Below are 13,767 nucleotides of genomic sequence, written 5' to 3' on the forward strand. Positions count from 1 at the left end.
TGTGTCCTGCACTGAGTGGGAGGTACAGGAGAAGGGCGGAGGCCAGTAGTGGTGCATGGTTGTGTCCTGCACTGAGTGGGAGGTACAGGAGAAGGGTGGAGGCCAGTAGTGGTGCATGGTTGTGTCCTGCACTGAGTGGGAGGTACAGGAGAAGGGTGGAGGCCAGTAGTGGTGCATGGTTGTGTACTGCACTGAGTGGGAGGTACAGGAGAAGGGTGGAGGCCAGTAGTGGTGCATGGTTGTGTCCTGCACTGAGTGGGAGGTACATGAGGAGGGTGGAGGCCGGCAGTGGTGCATGGTTGTGTCCTGCACTGAGTGGGAGGTACAGGAGAAGGGCGGAGGACAGTAGTGGTGCATGGTTGTGTCCTGCACTGAGTGGGAGGTACAGGAGAAGGACGGAGGCCAGTAGTGGTGCATGGTTGGGTACTGCACTGAGTGGGAGGTACATGAGGAGGGTGGAGGCCAGTAGTGGTGCATGGTTGGGTACTGCACTGAGTGGGAGGTACATGAGGAGGGTGGAGGCCAGTAGTGGTGCATGGTTGTGTCCTGCACTGAGTGGGAGGTACAGGAGAAGGACGGAGGCCAGTAGTGGTGCATGGTTGGGTACTGCACTGAGTGGGAGGTACAGGAGGAGGGTGGAGGCCAGTAGTGGTGCATGGTTGTGACCTGCACTGAGTGGGAGGTACATGAGGAGGGTGGAGGCCAGTAGTGGCATATGGTCGTGCATAGCACTGAGGGGGAGGTACAGGAGAAGGGCGGAGGACAGTAGTGGTGCATGGTTGTGTCCTGCACTGAGAGGGGAGGGGGGTACATGAGGAGGGTGGAGGCCAGTAGTGGTGCATGGTTGTGTCCTGCACTGAGTGGGAGGTACAGGAGAAGGATGGAGGCCAGTAGTGGTGCATGGTTGTGTCCTGCACTGAGTGGGAGGTACATGAGGAGGGTGGAGGCCAGTAGTGGCGTATGGTTGGGTACTGCACTGAGTGGGAGGTACAGGAGAAGGGTGGAGGCCAGTAGTGGTGCATGGTTGGGTACTGCACTGAGTGGGAGGTACAGGAGAAGGGTGGAGGCCAGTAGTGGTGCATGGTTGTGTCCTGCACTGAGTGGGAGGTACAGGAGAAGGGTGGAGGCCAGTAGTGGTGCATGGTTGTGTCCTGCACTGAGTGGGAGGTACATGAGGAGGGTGGAGGCCAGTAGTGGTGCATGGTTGGGTACTGCACTGAGTGGGAGGTACATGAGGAGGGTGGAGGCCAGTAGTGGTGCATGGTTGGGTACTGCACTGAGTGGGAGGTACATGAGGAGGGTGGAGGCCAGTAGTGGTGCATGGTTGTGTCCTGCACTGAGTGGGAGGTACATAAGGAGGGTGGAGGCCAGTAGTGGTGCATGGTTGTGTCCTGCACTGAGGGGGAGGTACAGGAGGAGGGTGGAGGCTAGTAGTGGTGCATGGTTGGGTACTGCACTGAGTGGGAGGTACATGAGGAGGGTGGAGGCCAGTAGTGGTGCATGGTTGGGTACTGCACTGAGTGGGAGGTACATGAGGAGGGTGGAGGCCAGTAGTGGTGCATGGTTGTGTCCTGCACTGAGTGGGAGGTACATGAGGAGGGTGGAGGCCAGTAGTGGTGCATGGTTGTGTCCTGCACTGAGTGGGAGGTACATGAGGAGGGTGGAGGCCAGTAGTGGTGCATGGTTGTGTCCTGCACTGAGTGGGAGGTACATGAGGAGGGTGGAGGCCAGTAGTGGTGCATGGTTGTGTCCTGCACTGAGTGGGAGGTACAGGAGAAGGGTGGAGGCCAGTAGTGGTGCATGGTTGGGTACTGCACTGAGTGGGAGGTACATGAGGAGGGTGGAGGCCAGTAGTGGTGCATGGTTGGGTACTGCACTGAGTGGGAGGTACATGAGGAGGGTGGAGGCCAGTAGTGGTGCATGGTTGGGTACTGCACTGAGTGGGAGGTACATGAGGAGGGTGGAGGCCAGTAGTGGTGCATGGTTGTGTCCTGCACTGAGTGGGAGGTACAGGAGAAGGGTGGAGGCCAGTAGTGGTGCAACGTTGGGTACTGCACTGAGTGGGAGGTACATGAGGAGGGTGGAGGCCAGTAGTGGTGCATGGTTGTGTCCTGCACTGAGTGGGAGGTACAGGAGAAGGGTGGAGGCCAGTAGTGGTGCATGGTTGGGTACTGCACTGAGTGGGAGGTACATGAGGAGGGTGGAGGCCAGTAGTGGTGCATGGTTGGGTACTGCACTGAGTGGGAGGTACATGAGGAGGGTGGAGGCCAGTAGTGGTGCATGGTTGTGTCCTGCACTGAGTGGGAGGTACATGAGGAGGGTGGAGGCCAGTAGTGGTGCATGGTTGTGTCCTGCACTGAGTGGGAGGTACATGAGGAGGGTGGAGGCCAGTAGTGGTGCATGGTTGGGTACTGCACTGAGTGGGAGGTAAATGAGGAGGGTGGAGGCCAGTAGTGGTGCATGGTTGTGTCCTGCACTGAGTGGGAGGTACAGGAGAAGGGTGGAGGCCAGTAGTGGTGCATGGTTGTGTCCTGCACTGAGTGGGAGGTACAGGAGAAGGGTGGAGGCCAGTAGTGGTGCAACGTTGGGTACTGCACTGAGTGGGAGGTACATGAGGAGGGTGGAGGCCAGTAGTGGTGCATGGTTGTGTCCTGCACTGAGTGGGAGGTACAGGAGAAGGGTGGAGGACAGTAGTGGTGCATGGTTGGGTACTGCACTGAGTGGGAGGTACAGGAGAAGGGTGGAGGCCAGTAATGGTGCATGGTTGGGTACTGCACTGAGTGGGAGGTACATGAGGAGGGTGGAGGCCAGTAGTGGTGCATGGTTGGGTACTGCACTGAGTGGGGGGTACATGAGGAGGGTGGAGGCCGGCAGTGGTGCATGGTTGGGTACTGCACTGAGGGGGAGGTACAGGAGAAGGGTGGAGGCTAGTAGTGGTGCATGGTTGTGTCCTGCACTGAGGGGGAGGTACAGGAGAAGGGTGGAGGCAAGTAGTGGTGCATGGTTGTGTCCTGCACTGAGTGGGAGGTACAGGAGAAGGGTGGAGGCCAGTAGTGGTGCATGGTTGTGTCCTGCACTGAGTGGGAGGTACAGGAGAAGGACGGAGGCCAGTAGTGGTGCATGGTTGTGTCCTGCACTGAGTGGGAGGTACAGGAGAAGGGTGGAGGCCAGTAGTGGTGCATGGTTGTGTCCTGCACTGAGTGGGAGGTACAGGAGAAGGGTGGAGGCCAGTAGTGGTGCATGGTTGTGTACTGCACTGAGTGGGAGGTAAATGAGGAGGGTGGAGGCCAGTAGTGGTGCATGGTTGTGTCCTGCACTGAGTGGGAGGTACATGAGGAGGGTGGAGGCCAGTAGTGGTGCATGGTTGGGTACTGCACTGAGTGGGAGGTACATGAGGAGGGTGGAGGCCAGTAGTGGTGCATGGTTGGGTACTGCACTGAGTGGGAGGTACATGAGGAGGGTGGAGGCCAGTAGTGGTGCATGGTTGTGTCCTGCACTGAGTGGGAGGTACAGGAGAAGGGCGGAGGCCAGTAGTGGTGCATGGTTGTGTACTGCACTGAGTGGGAGGTAAATGAGGAGGGTGGAGGCCAGTAGTGGTGCATGGTTGTGTCCTGCACTGAGTGGGAGGTACAGGAGAAGGGCGGAGGACAGTAGTGGTGCATGGTTGTGTCCTGCACTGAGTGGGAGGTACAGGAGAAGGGTGGAGGCCAGTAGTGGTGCATGGTTGTGTCCTGCACTGAGTGGGAGGTACAGGAGAAGGGCGGAGGCCAGTAGTGGTGCATGGTTGTGTCCTGCACTGAGTGGGAGGTACAGGAGAAGGGTGGAGGCCAGTAGTGGTGCATGGTTGTGTCCTGCACTGAGTGGGAGGTACAGGAGAAGGGCGGAGGCCAGTAGTGGTGCATGGTTGTGTCCTGCACTGAGTGGGAGGTACAGGAGAAGGGTGGAGGCCAGTAGTGGTACATGGTTGTGTCCTGCACTGAGTGGGAGGTACAGGAGAAGGGTGGAGGCCAGTAGTGGTGCATGGTTGTGTCCTGCACTGAGGGGGAGGTACAGGAGAAGGGTGGAGGCCAGTAGTGGTGCATGGTTGTGTCCTGCACTGAGTGGGAGGTACAGGAGAAGGGTGGAGGCCGGCAGTGGTGCATGGTTGGGTACTGCACTGAGGGGGAGGTACAGGAGAAGGGTGGAGGCCAGTAGTGGTGCATGGTTGTGTCCTGCACTGAGGGGGAGGTACAGGAGAAGGGTGGAGGCCAGTAGTGGTGCATGGTTGTGTCCTGCACTGAGTGGGAGGTACAGGAGAAGGGTGGAGGCCAGTAGTGGTGCATGTTTGTGTCCTGCACTGAGTGGGAGGTACAGGAGAAGGGTGGAGGCCAGTAGTGGTGCATGGTTGTGTCCTGCACTGAGTGGGAGGTATAGGAGAAGGGCGGAGGACAGTAGTGGTGCATGGTTGTGTCCTGCACTGAGTGGGAGGTACAGGAGAAGGGTGGAGGCCAGTAGTGGTGCATGGTTGTGTCCTGCACTGAGTGGGAGGTACAGGAGAAGGGCGGAGGCCAGTAGTGGTGCATGGTTGTGTCCTGCACTGAGTGAGAGGTACAGGAGAAGGGTGGAGGCCAGTAGTGGTGCATGGTTGTGTCCTGCACTGAGTGGGAGGTACAGGAGAAGGGTGGAGGACAGTAGTGGTGCATGGTTGGGTACTGCACTGAGTGGGAGGTACAGGAGAAGGGTGGAGGCCAGTAATGGTGCATGGTTGGGTACTGCACTGAGTGGGAGGTACATGAGGAGGGTGGAGGCCAGTAGTGGTGCATGGTTGGGTACTGCACTGAGTGGGGGGTACATGAGGAGGGTGGAGGCCGGCAGTGGTGCATGGTTGGGTACTGCACTGAGGGGGAGGTACAGGAGAAGGGTGGAGGCCAGTAGTGGTGCATGGTTGTGTCCTGCACTGAGGGGGAGGTACAGGAGAAGGGTGGAGGCAAGTAGTGGTGCATGGTTGTGTCCTGCACTGAGTGGGAGGTACAGGAGAAGGGTGGAGGCCAGTAGTGGTGCATGGTTGTGTCCTGCACTGAGTGGGAGGTACAGGAGAAGGGTGGAGGCCAGTAGTGGTGCATGGTTGTGTCCTGCACTGAGTGGGAGGTACAGGAGAAGGGTGGAGGCCAGTAGTGGTGCATGGTTGTGTCCTGCACTGAGTGGGAGGTACAGGAGAAGGGCGGAGGCCAGTAGTGGTGCATGGTTGGGTACTGCACTGAGTGGGAGGTACATGAGGAGGGTGGAGGCCAGTAGTGGTGCATGGTTGGGTACTGCACTGAGTGGGAGTTACATGAGGAGGGTGGAGGCCAGTAGTGGTGCATGGTTGTGTCCTGCACTGAGTGGGAGGTACAGGAGAAGGGTGGAGGCCAGTAGTGGTGCATGGTTGTGTCCTGCACTGAGTGGGAGGTACAGGAGAAGGGCGGAGGCCAGTAGTGGTGCATGGTTGTGTCCTGCACTGAGTGGGAGGTACAGGAGGAGGGTGGAGGCCAGTAGTGGTGCATGGTTGTGTCCTGCACTGAGTGGGAGGTACAGGAGAAGGGTGGAGGCCAGTAGTGGTGCATGGTTGTGTCCTGCACTGAGAGGGGAGGTACAGGAGAAGGACGGAGGACAGTAGTGGTGCATGGTTGTGTCCTGCACTGAGTGGGAGGTACATGAGGAGGGTGGAGGCCAGTAGTGGTGCATGGTTGTGTCCTGCACTGAGTGGGAGGTACAGGAGAAGGACGGAGGCCAGTAGTGGTGCATGGTTGTGTCCTGCACTGAGTGGGAGGTACAGGAGAAGGGTGGAGGCCAGTAGTGGTGCATGGTTGTGTCCTGCACTGAGTGGGAGGTACAGGAGAAGGGTGGAGGCCAGTAGTGGTGCATGGTTGTGTCCTGCACTGAGTGGGAGGTACAGGAGAAGGACGGAGGCCAGTAGTGGTGCATGGTTGTGTCCTGCACTGAGTGGGAGGTACAGGAGAAGGGTGGAGGCCAGTAGTGGTGCATGGTTGTGTCCTGCACTGAGTGGGAGGTACAGGAGAAGGGTGGAGGCCAGTAGTGGTGCATGTTTGTGTCCTGCACTGAGTGGGAGGTACAGGAGGAGGGTGGAGGCCAGTAGTGGTGCGTGGTTGTGTCCTGCACTGAGTGGGAGGTACAGGAGGAGGGTGGAGGCCAGTAGTGGTGCATGGTTGTGTCCTGCACTGAGTGGGAGGTACAGGAGGAGGGTGGAGGCCAGTAGTGGTGCATGGTTGGGTACTGCACTGAGTGGGAGGTACAGGAGAAGGACGGAGGCCAGTAGTGGTGCATGGTTGTGTCCTGCACTGAGTGGAAGGTACAGGAGAAGGGCGGAGGACAGTAGTGGTGCATGGTTGTGTCCTGCACTGAGTGGGAGGTACAGGAGGAGGGTGGAGGCCAGTAATGGTGCATGGTTGGGTACTGCACTGAGTGGGAGGTACATGAGGAGGGTGGAGGCCAGTAGTGGTGCATGGTTGTGTCCTGCACTGAGTGGGAGGTACAGGAGGAGGGTGGAGGCCAGTAGTGGTGCATGGTTGTGTCCTGCACTGAGTGGGAGGTACAGGAGAAGGGTGGAGGCCAGTAGTGGTGCATGGTTGGGTACTGCACTGAGTGGGAGGTACAGGAGAAGGACGGAGGCCAGTAGTGGTGCATGGTTGTGTCCTGCACTGAGTGGAAGGTACAGGAGAAGGGCGGAGGACAGTAGTGGTGCATGGTTGTGTACTGCACTGAGTGGGAGGTACAGGAGAAGGGCGGAGGACAGTAGTGGTGCATGGTTGTGTACTGCACTGAGTGGGAGGTACATGAGGAGGGTGGAGGCCAGTAGTGGTGCATGGTTGTGTACTGCACTGAGTGGGAGTTACATGAGGAGGGTGGAGGCCAGTAGTGGTGCATGGTTGTGTCCTGCACTGAGTGGGAGGTACAGGAGAAGGGCGGAGGACAGTAGTGGTGCATGGTTGTGTACTGCACTGAGTGGGAGGTACATGAGGAGGGTGGAGGCCAGTAGTGGTGCATGGTTGTGTACTGCACTGAGTGGGAGGTACAGGAGGAGGGTGGAGGCCAGTAATGGTGCATGGTTGTGTCCTGCACTGAGTGGGAGGTACAGGAGGAGGGTGGAGGCCAGTAGTGGTGCATGGTTGGGTACTGCACTGAGTGGGAGTTACATGAGGAGGGTGGAGGCCAGTAGTGGCATATGGTCGTGCATAGCACTGGGCAGTTGGGTACATGGGGGGAGAGGGGTACAGGGGAACGGTGGAGGCCAGTAGTGGCATATGGTCGTGAATTGCACTGGGCAGTTGGGTACATGGGGGGGTTTACATGAGAAGGGTGAAGTGAGGTAGTGGCGCATGGTTGTGCATTGCCCTGCGGGGGAGGTACATGAGAAGGGTGGAGGCCAGTAGTGGCATATAGTCGTGCATAGCACTGGGCAGTTGGGCACATGGGGGGGGGGGGGGGTTGTGGTGACAAATGGGATGGAACTAGTGGCTGTATATAAGAATTCCATACAGTGGGGCATCTGCCTGGTTTGCCTATGCCCAGATCTGGCTCTGCCCAGAACACAAACCTTGAACTTGATGTTGTTGCTGATCAGCTGATTGCCTTTCATGAACTCCTTCTCATTTCCGCGGTTCTCGGTCACCACGGGGAAGGCATGGTGGGCGGTGGTGCGCAGGATACTGACCAGGGATTGGATACGGGTGTGCGGATACACATAGGTGAGGTTGGGTTCCATGACGTCACTCGCTCTCAGCCTATCACAGAGAAGACATGAAGGAGTCACATGACCGCGGGGGAATGGCGGACTCTATCTGTAAAATGTTCGGTTTTCTGAATCGATTGAGCAGGAGTTCCCCCCGCGCTGAGCCTGCCATTCCATCACATTTCCTTCACAATGTAGTGATTTTCTAGACTATTTTCAATCAGTTTATGGTATAATGGTTAAAGGGACTCCGAGCAGTGCAGAAACTATGGAAAGATGCATATCATTTTAAAGCTCTCTTTCTCCTCTTTCCAATGATATATAAACCGCCTCCCTACGCCTTTTAGTTTTCGCTATTTTCGCGATTGAAATTGCCGCGGCCTGCGATTCCAATTGCAAAAATAGAGAAAACTAAAAGGTGTAGGGTGACGATTTAGGGGTCGTCAGAAAGAGGAGAAAGAGAGCTTTAAAATGATATCCATCTTTCCATAGTTACATTGTATTACACAGAGCGACTTTTTCTCAAAGTCAGCAGTTCCATTCAGCAGAATCGGCATAGCAGACCGCGGCAATTTCAATCGCGAAAATAGCGAAAACTAAAAGGCGTAGGTCGGCAATTTATATATCATTGGAAAGAGAAGAAAGAGAGCTTTAAAATGATATGCATCTTTCCATAGTTTCTGCACTGCTCGGAGTCCCTTTAAAGATTGATTGCACTCCTAGGCTGCAAATGAAATGAAACCAACAGAGGCATGCCGGTCCCCCAGGAGCTAAAATACACATCTTAAATACAAATCATATGCACATTATGCACTAATCCCTATCTAAAAATTTTTAATGCAAACGTAGGCACATGGATGCAGAGCTCGAAATACGGGCATTGCATTCAAAACAGGTACAGCAAAAGGGGATGTTATTTACAGAAAATGTTATATGTACACAAATTATTCCCTAAACTCTTCCACAACAATGACGTGTCCTCACGGAAGAGACCAAACCACTTGTCTAAAAGTAAAAACATTCTTACCTGCTGCTACTAGTCATAAATGGTATACATATTATTTCAGAAGACAGCAAACAATTGACAGTGCTCCTAGGCTGCAAATGGAATCAAACCAACAGAGGTGTGCAGATCCCCCATCGCCGTGGAAGAGGGAATAATTTGTGCACATATTATTTATGCTGAAGCCAACGCCCTCCTTTGCTGTACCTGTTTTGAATGCAAGTTGTGTAATTTGCCCTTTTTTGAGCTTTATGGAGCTCTGCACATCTATGCAGGTAGGTCATTCGGGTGCAGCCTCTGTCTGGAAGCGCTGCCAATGCCTCCTGCTGCATAGAGATTGATTGCATTGCTTGGTGAATGGCCGCCTTAAGGTGTACCTGAGATGAGAAGCGTCTCTGGTTCCACACTGGGGCTTTCTTGGGCCCGGGCACTCGTCCCTCGCCGTATTCCTGGGTGGCTCCAATCTCCCGCAATTCAGCCCGAAAGCCTGGCTGAGTCGCGCTTCATTGTGCAAGCGCGGCCCAGCCAAACACGCTCGCGCGGCTAGGAACGCTCTGCGCCATACTACTCCTGGGCATTTCCATAATATTAGGAATAGGGAGGAGCTTCCCAGTTCCACGAAATTACAATTTCCACGTTTCTGATCAGAAATCGGCTTTCTGTGCTGGAAACTGGAATTCAGAAATTAAAGGGTGGAAATTGGAAGTCCGCGGAACACCAAGTACCGATTACGCATAACAGCAAACATCCGCAAAATATAACGGACTCCGCAAAAAAAAATCAATCAACCTTATTGACAAAAATAGCAAAAAATAAATAAAAAATTCAGTGGAAATCGGAAAGACAATTTTTGAAACACATAATTCTGGGCATCTCCAACAATCACCAACAAGGGACAACCTTAAGTATCCATTCCCAGTCCATTCTCCCCATGTACCCTTCCACTACACGGATTCGGTAAGATTGTATAATTGAGATTGTGGGCACCCTTTAGCTAGCCATACACTGGTAGATGTGACCCAACAGATCGTTATCTGACAATACAGGAATCTGCTGAAAACCCCCCTCCATCCGTACAGAGCAGCCAGCCAATCACCTGTCCACTGCTGCAATGGGAATGGTTTGCTGCATCAATATTTCTGCAGATTCTATCAGATGACTGAATTGGCCAGATATGGATGCCCAGTGTGTGGCCACCGTCAGAGCACAGAATGATTGGGAGAGTCACACATAAGATCAGCCATTGCTAGACAGAACTGTCACCACGCTGTACAAGCCACGCCCCTTACTTGTCCATCTCCTCCTCCGTCTCCCACTCCAGCAGCGGCACCCCCCGCAGCTCGATGTGCACGTCATAGATGCCTTTATTGAAGAAATCCCCCGTCCACTTCGCCACCTAGAGGAAATCAGAGGCATCATAAAGCTCATCAGTCCTGAGAGAAATGCTGAGCTCTGTGGAGGATAACATTCCCCCGCAGTGATCACTCTGCTCATCAGTACTGAGAGAAATGCTGAGCTCTGTGGAGGATAACGTTCCCCCGCAGTGATCACTCTGCTCATCAGTACTGAGAGAAATGCTGAGCTCTGTGGAGGATAACGTTCCCCCGCAGTGATCACTCTGCTCATCAGTACTGAGAGAAATGCTGAGCTCTGTGGAGGATAACATTCCCCCGCAGTGATCACTCTGCTCATCAGGTCACCAGACACTCCACCACACAACACCAGATCGCCAGACACTCCACCACACATTACCAGCTCACCAGACACTCCACCACACATCACCAGCTCACCAGACACTCCACCATACATCACAACATCACCAGGTCACCAGTAACTCCACCATACATCACCAGGTCACCAGACACTCCACCACACATCACCAGCTCACCAGACACTCCACCATACATCACCAGATCGCCAGACACTCCACCATACATCACCAGGTCACCAAACACTCCACCATGCATCACCAGGTCACCAGTGATTCCACCATACATCACCAGGTCACCAGACACTCCACCATACATCACCAGGTCACCAGACACTCCACCATACATCACCAGGTCACCAGTCATTCCACCACACATCACCAGGTCACCAGACACTCCACCACACATCACCAGATCACCAGACACTCACCATACATTACCAGGTCACCAGACACTCCACCACACATCACCAGGTCACCAAACACTCCACCATGCATCACCAGGTCACCAGTGATTCCACCATACATCACCAGGTCACCAGACACTCCACCATACATCACCAGGTCACCAGACACTCCACCACACATCACCAACTCACCAGACACTCCACCATACATCACAACATCACCAGGTCACCAGTAACTCCACCATACATCACCAGCTCACCAGACACTCCACCACACATCACCAGCTCACCAGACACTCCACCATACATCACAACATCACCAGGTCACCAGTAACTCCACCATACATCACCAGCTCACCAGACACTCCACCATACATCACCAGATCGCCAGACACTCCACCATACATCACCAGGTCACCAAACACTCCACCATGCATCACCAGGTCACCAGTGATTCTACCATACATCACCAGGTCACCAGACACTTCACCATACATCACCAGGTCACCAGACACTCCACCATACATCACCAGGTCACCAGTCATTCCACCACACATCACCAGGTCACCAGACACTCCACCATACATCACCAGGTCACCAGACACTCCACCATACATCACCAGGTCACCAGTCATTCCACCATACATCACAAGGTCACCAGACACTCCACCACACATCACCAGGTCACCAGACACTCCACCACACATCACCAGCTCACCAGTCATTCCACCACACATCACCAGGTCACCAGACACTCCACCATACATCACCAGGTCACCAGACACTCCACCATACATCACAACATCACCAGGTCACCAGTAACTCCACCATACATCACCAGGTCACCAGACACTCCACCATACATCACCAGCTCACCAGACACTCCACCACACATCACCAAATCGCCAGACACTCCACCATACATCACCAGGTCACCAGACACTCCACCATACATCACCAGGTCACCAGACACTCCACCACACATCACCAGCTCACCAGACACTCCACCATACATCACAACATCACCAGGTCACCAGTAACTCCACCATACATCACCAGGTCACCAGACACTCCACCACACATCACCAGCTCACCAGACACTCCACCATACATCACCAGATCGCCAGACACTCCACCATACATCACCAGGTCACCAAACACTCCACCATGCATCACCAGGTCACCAGTGATTCCACCATACATCACCAGGTCACCAGACACTCCACCATACATCACCAGGTCACCAGACACTCCACCATACATCACCAGGTCACCAGTCATTCCACCACACATCACCAGGTCACCAGACACTCCACCATACATCACCAGGTCACCAGACACTCCACCATACATCACCAGGTCACCAGTCATTCCACCATACATCACCAGGTCACCAGACACTCCACCACACATCACCAGGTTACCAGACACTCCACCACACATCACCAGCTCACCAGTCATTCCACCACACATCACCAGGTCACCAGACACTCCACCATACATCACCAGGTCACCAGACACTCACCATACATCACCAGGTAACCAGACACTCCACCATACATCACCAGGTCACCAGACACTCCACCACATATCACCAGATCACCAGACACTCACCACACATCACCAGGTCACCAGACACTCCCCCACACATCAACAGGCCACCAGACACTCCACCATACATAACAACATCACCAGACACTCTACCACACATCACCAGGTCACCAGACACTCCCCCACACATCACCAGGTCACCTCCCCTCCCACATACATCACCAGGTCACCAGACACTCCACTACACATCACCAGATCGCCAGACACTCCACCATACATCACCAGGTCACCAGACACTCCACCACACTTTACCAGATCACCAGACACTCCACCACACATCACCAGATCACCAGACACTCACCATACATTACCAGGTCACCAGACACTCCACCACACATCACCAGGTCACCAGACACTCACCATACATTACCAGGTCACCAGACACTCCACCACATATCACCAGGTCACCAGACACTACACCACACATCACCAGGTCACCAGAAACTCCACCACACATCACCAGGTCACCAGACACTCACCTTACATTACCAGGCCACCAGACACTCACCATACATCACAAGCTTACCGGATACTCACCATAAGCGTTATCATGATGGGCAGGCCATAGGAGATCTCGTTGGTAGACTCGATGAGAATGACGGTAAGACTGATAGTCATGCGGACCATTCCCCCCAGGAACGCCGCGGCTCCAATCAAGGCAAACGTCCCGGAATAGATGTGGCTGAATCCTAAATAACTGAACAGAAGGCCAGAGATTGAGTGTGAGAGCTGCGAGAAGTCGGCAAGCTGCCATTACTGTGCGCTCTACCTCTTCAGAAGATTGGCCACCAGGCGACCAAAGGCCGCTCCGCACAGCAGGGAAGGCACAAACAGACCGCTAGGCACAGAGATCCCATACGTCCAGCAAGACAGGAGGAAGTACATACAGCAGAAGATAGACAGAGTGACCGGGCTGAAAGTGCCTGGAATACAAGAGCAGGGAAGCCATTCACACAACCATCACCGGGAGACCATCACCAGGGAACTGTTACCGAGACACCATCACCAGGGGACTGCCACCAGGAGACCATTGCCAGGGGACCGTCACAAGGGGACCATCTCTAGGAGACCGCCACCAGGGGACTGCCACCAGGAGACTGTTACCAGGGGGCTGTCACCGTGACACCATCACCAGGGGACTGCCACCAGGAGACCATTACCAGGGGACCATCACCAGGAGACCGTCATCAAAAACCATTACCAGGGGACTGCCACCATGACAACATCACCAGGGGACCGCCACCAGGAGACCATCACCAGGGGACTGCCACCAGGAGACTGTGGCCTGTCACTGGGAGACCATCACCAGGGGAGTGCTACCAGGAGACCG

At 54.7% G+C, this 13,767-nt stretch overlaps 1 protein-coding gene across 1 annotated transcript in view; it reads right to left on the reverse strand.

Moving 5' to 3' along the window:
• CLCN6 (chloride voltage-gated channel 6) overlaps positions 1 to 13,767 on the reverse strand; it is a 282,298-nt gene that overhangs the window by 36,792 nt on the left and 231,739 nt on the right. The window contains exons 15-18 of the mRNA XM_068238749.1: positions 13,207 to 13,360; positions 12,975 to 13,134; positions 10,001 to 10,107; positions 7,574 to 7,760 (exon numbers count right to left, since the gene is read on the reverse strand). Coding sequence (XP_068094850.1) covers positions 7,574 to 7,760; positions 10,001 to 10,107; positions 12,975 to 13,134; positions 13,207 to 13,360 — 608 coding nt within the window. The remainder of the gene's footprint in view (positions 1 to 7,573; positions 7,761 to 10,000; positions 10,108 to 12,974; positions 13,135 to 13,206; positions 13,361 to 13,767) is intronic.

Source organism: Hyperolius riggenbachi, chromosome 6 (genome assembly GCF_040937935.1).
Source record: "Hyperolius riggenbachi isolate aHypRig1 chromosome 6, aHypRig1.pri, whole genome shotgun sequence".
In the NCBI taxonomy this organism is placed as follows: Eukaryota; Metazoa; Chordata; class Amphibia; order Anura; family Hyperoliidae; genus Hyperolius; species Hyperolius riggenbachi.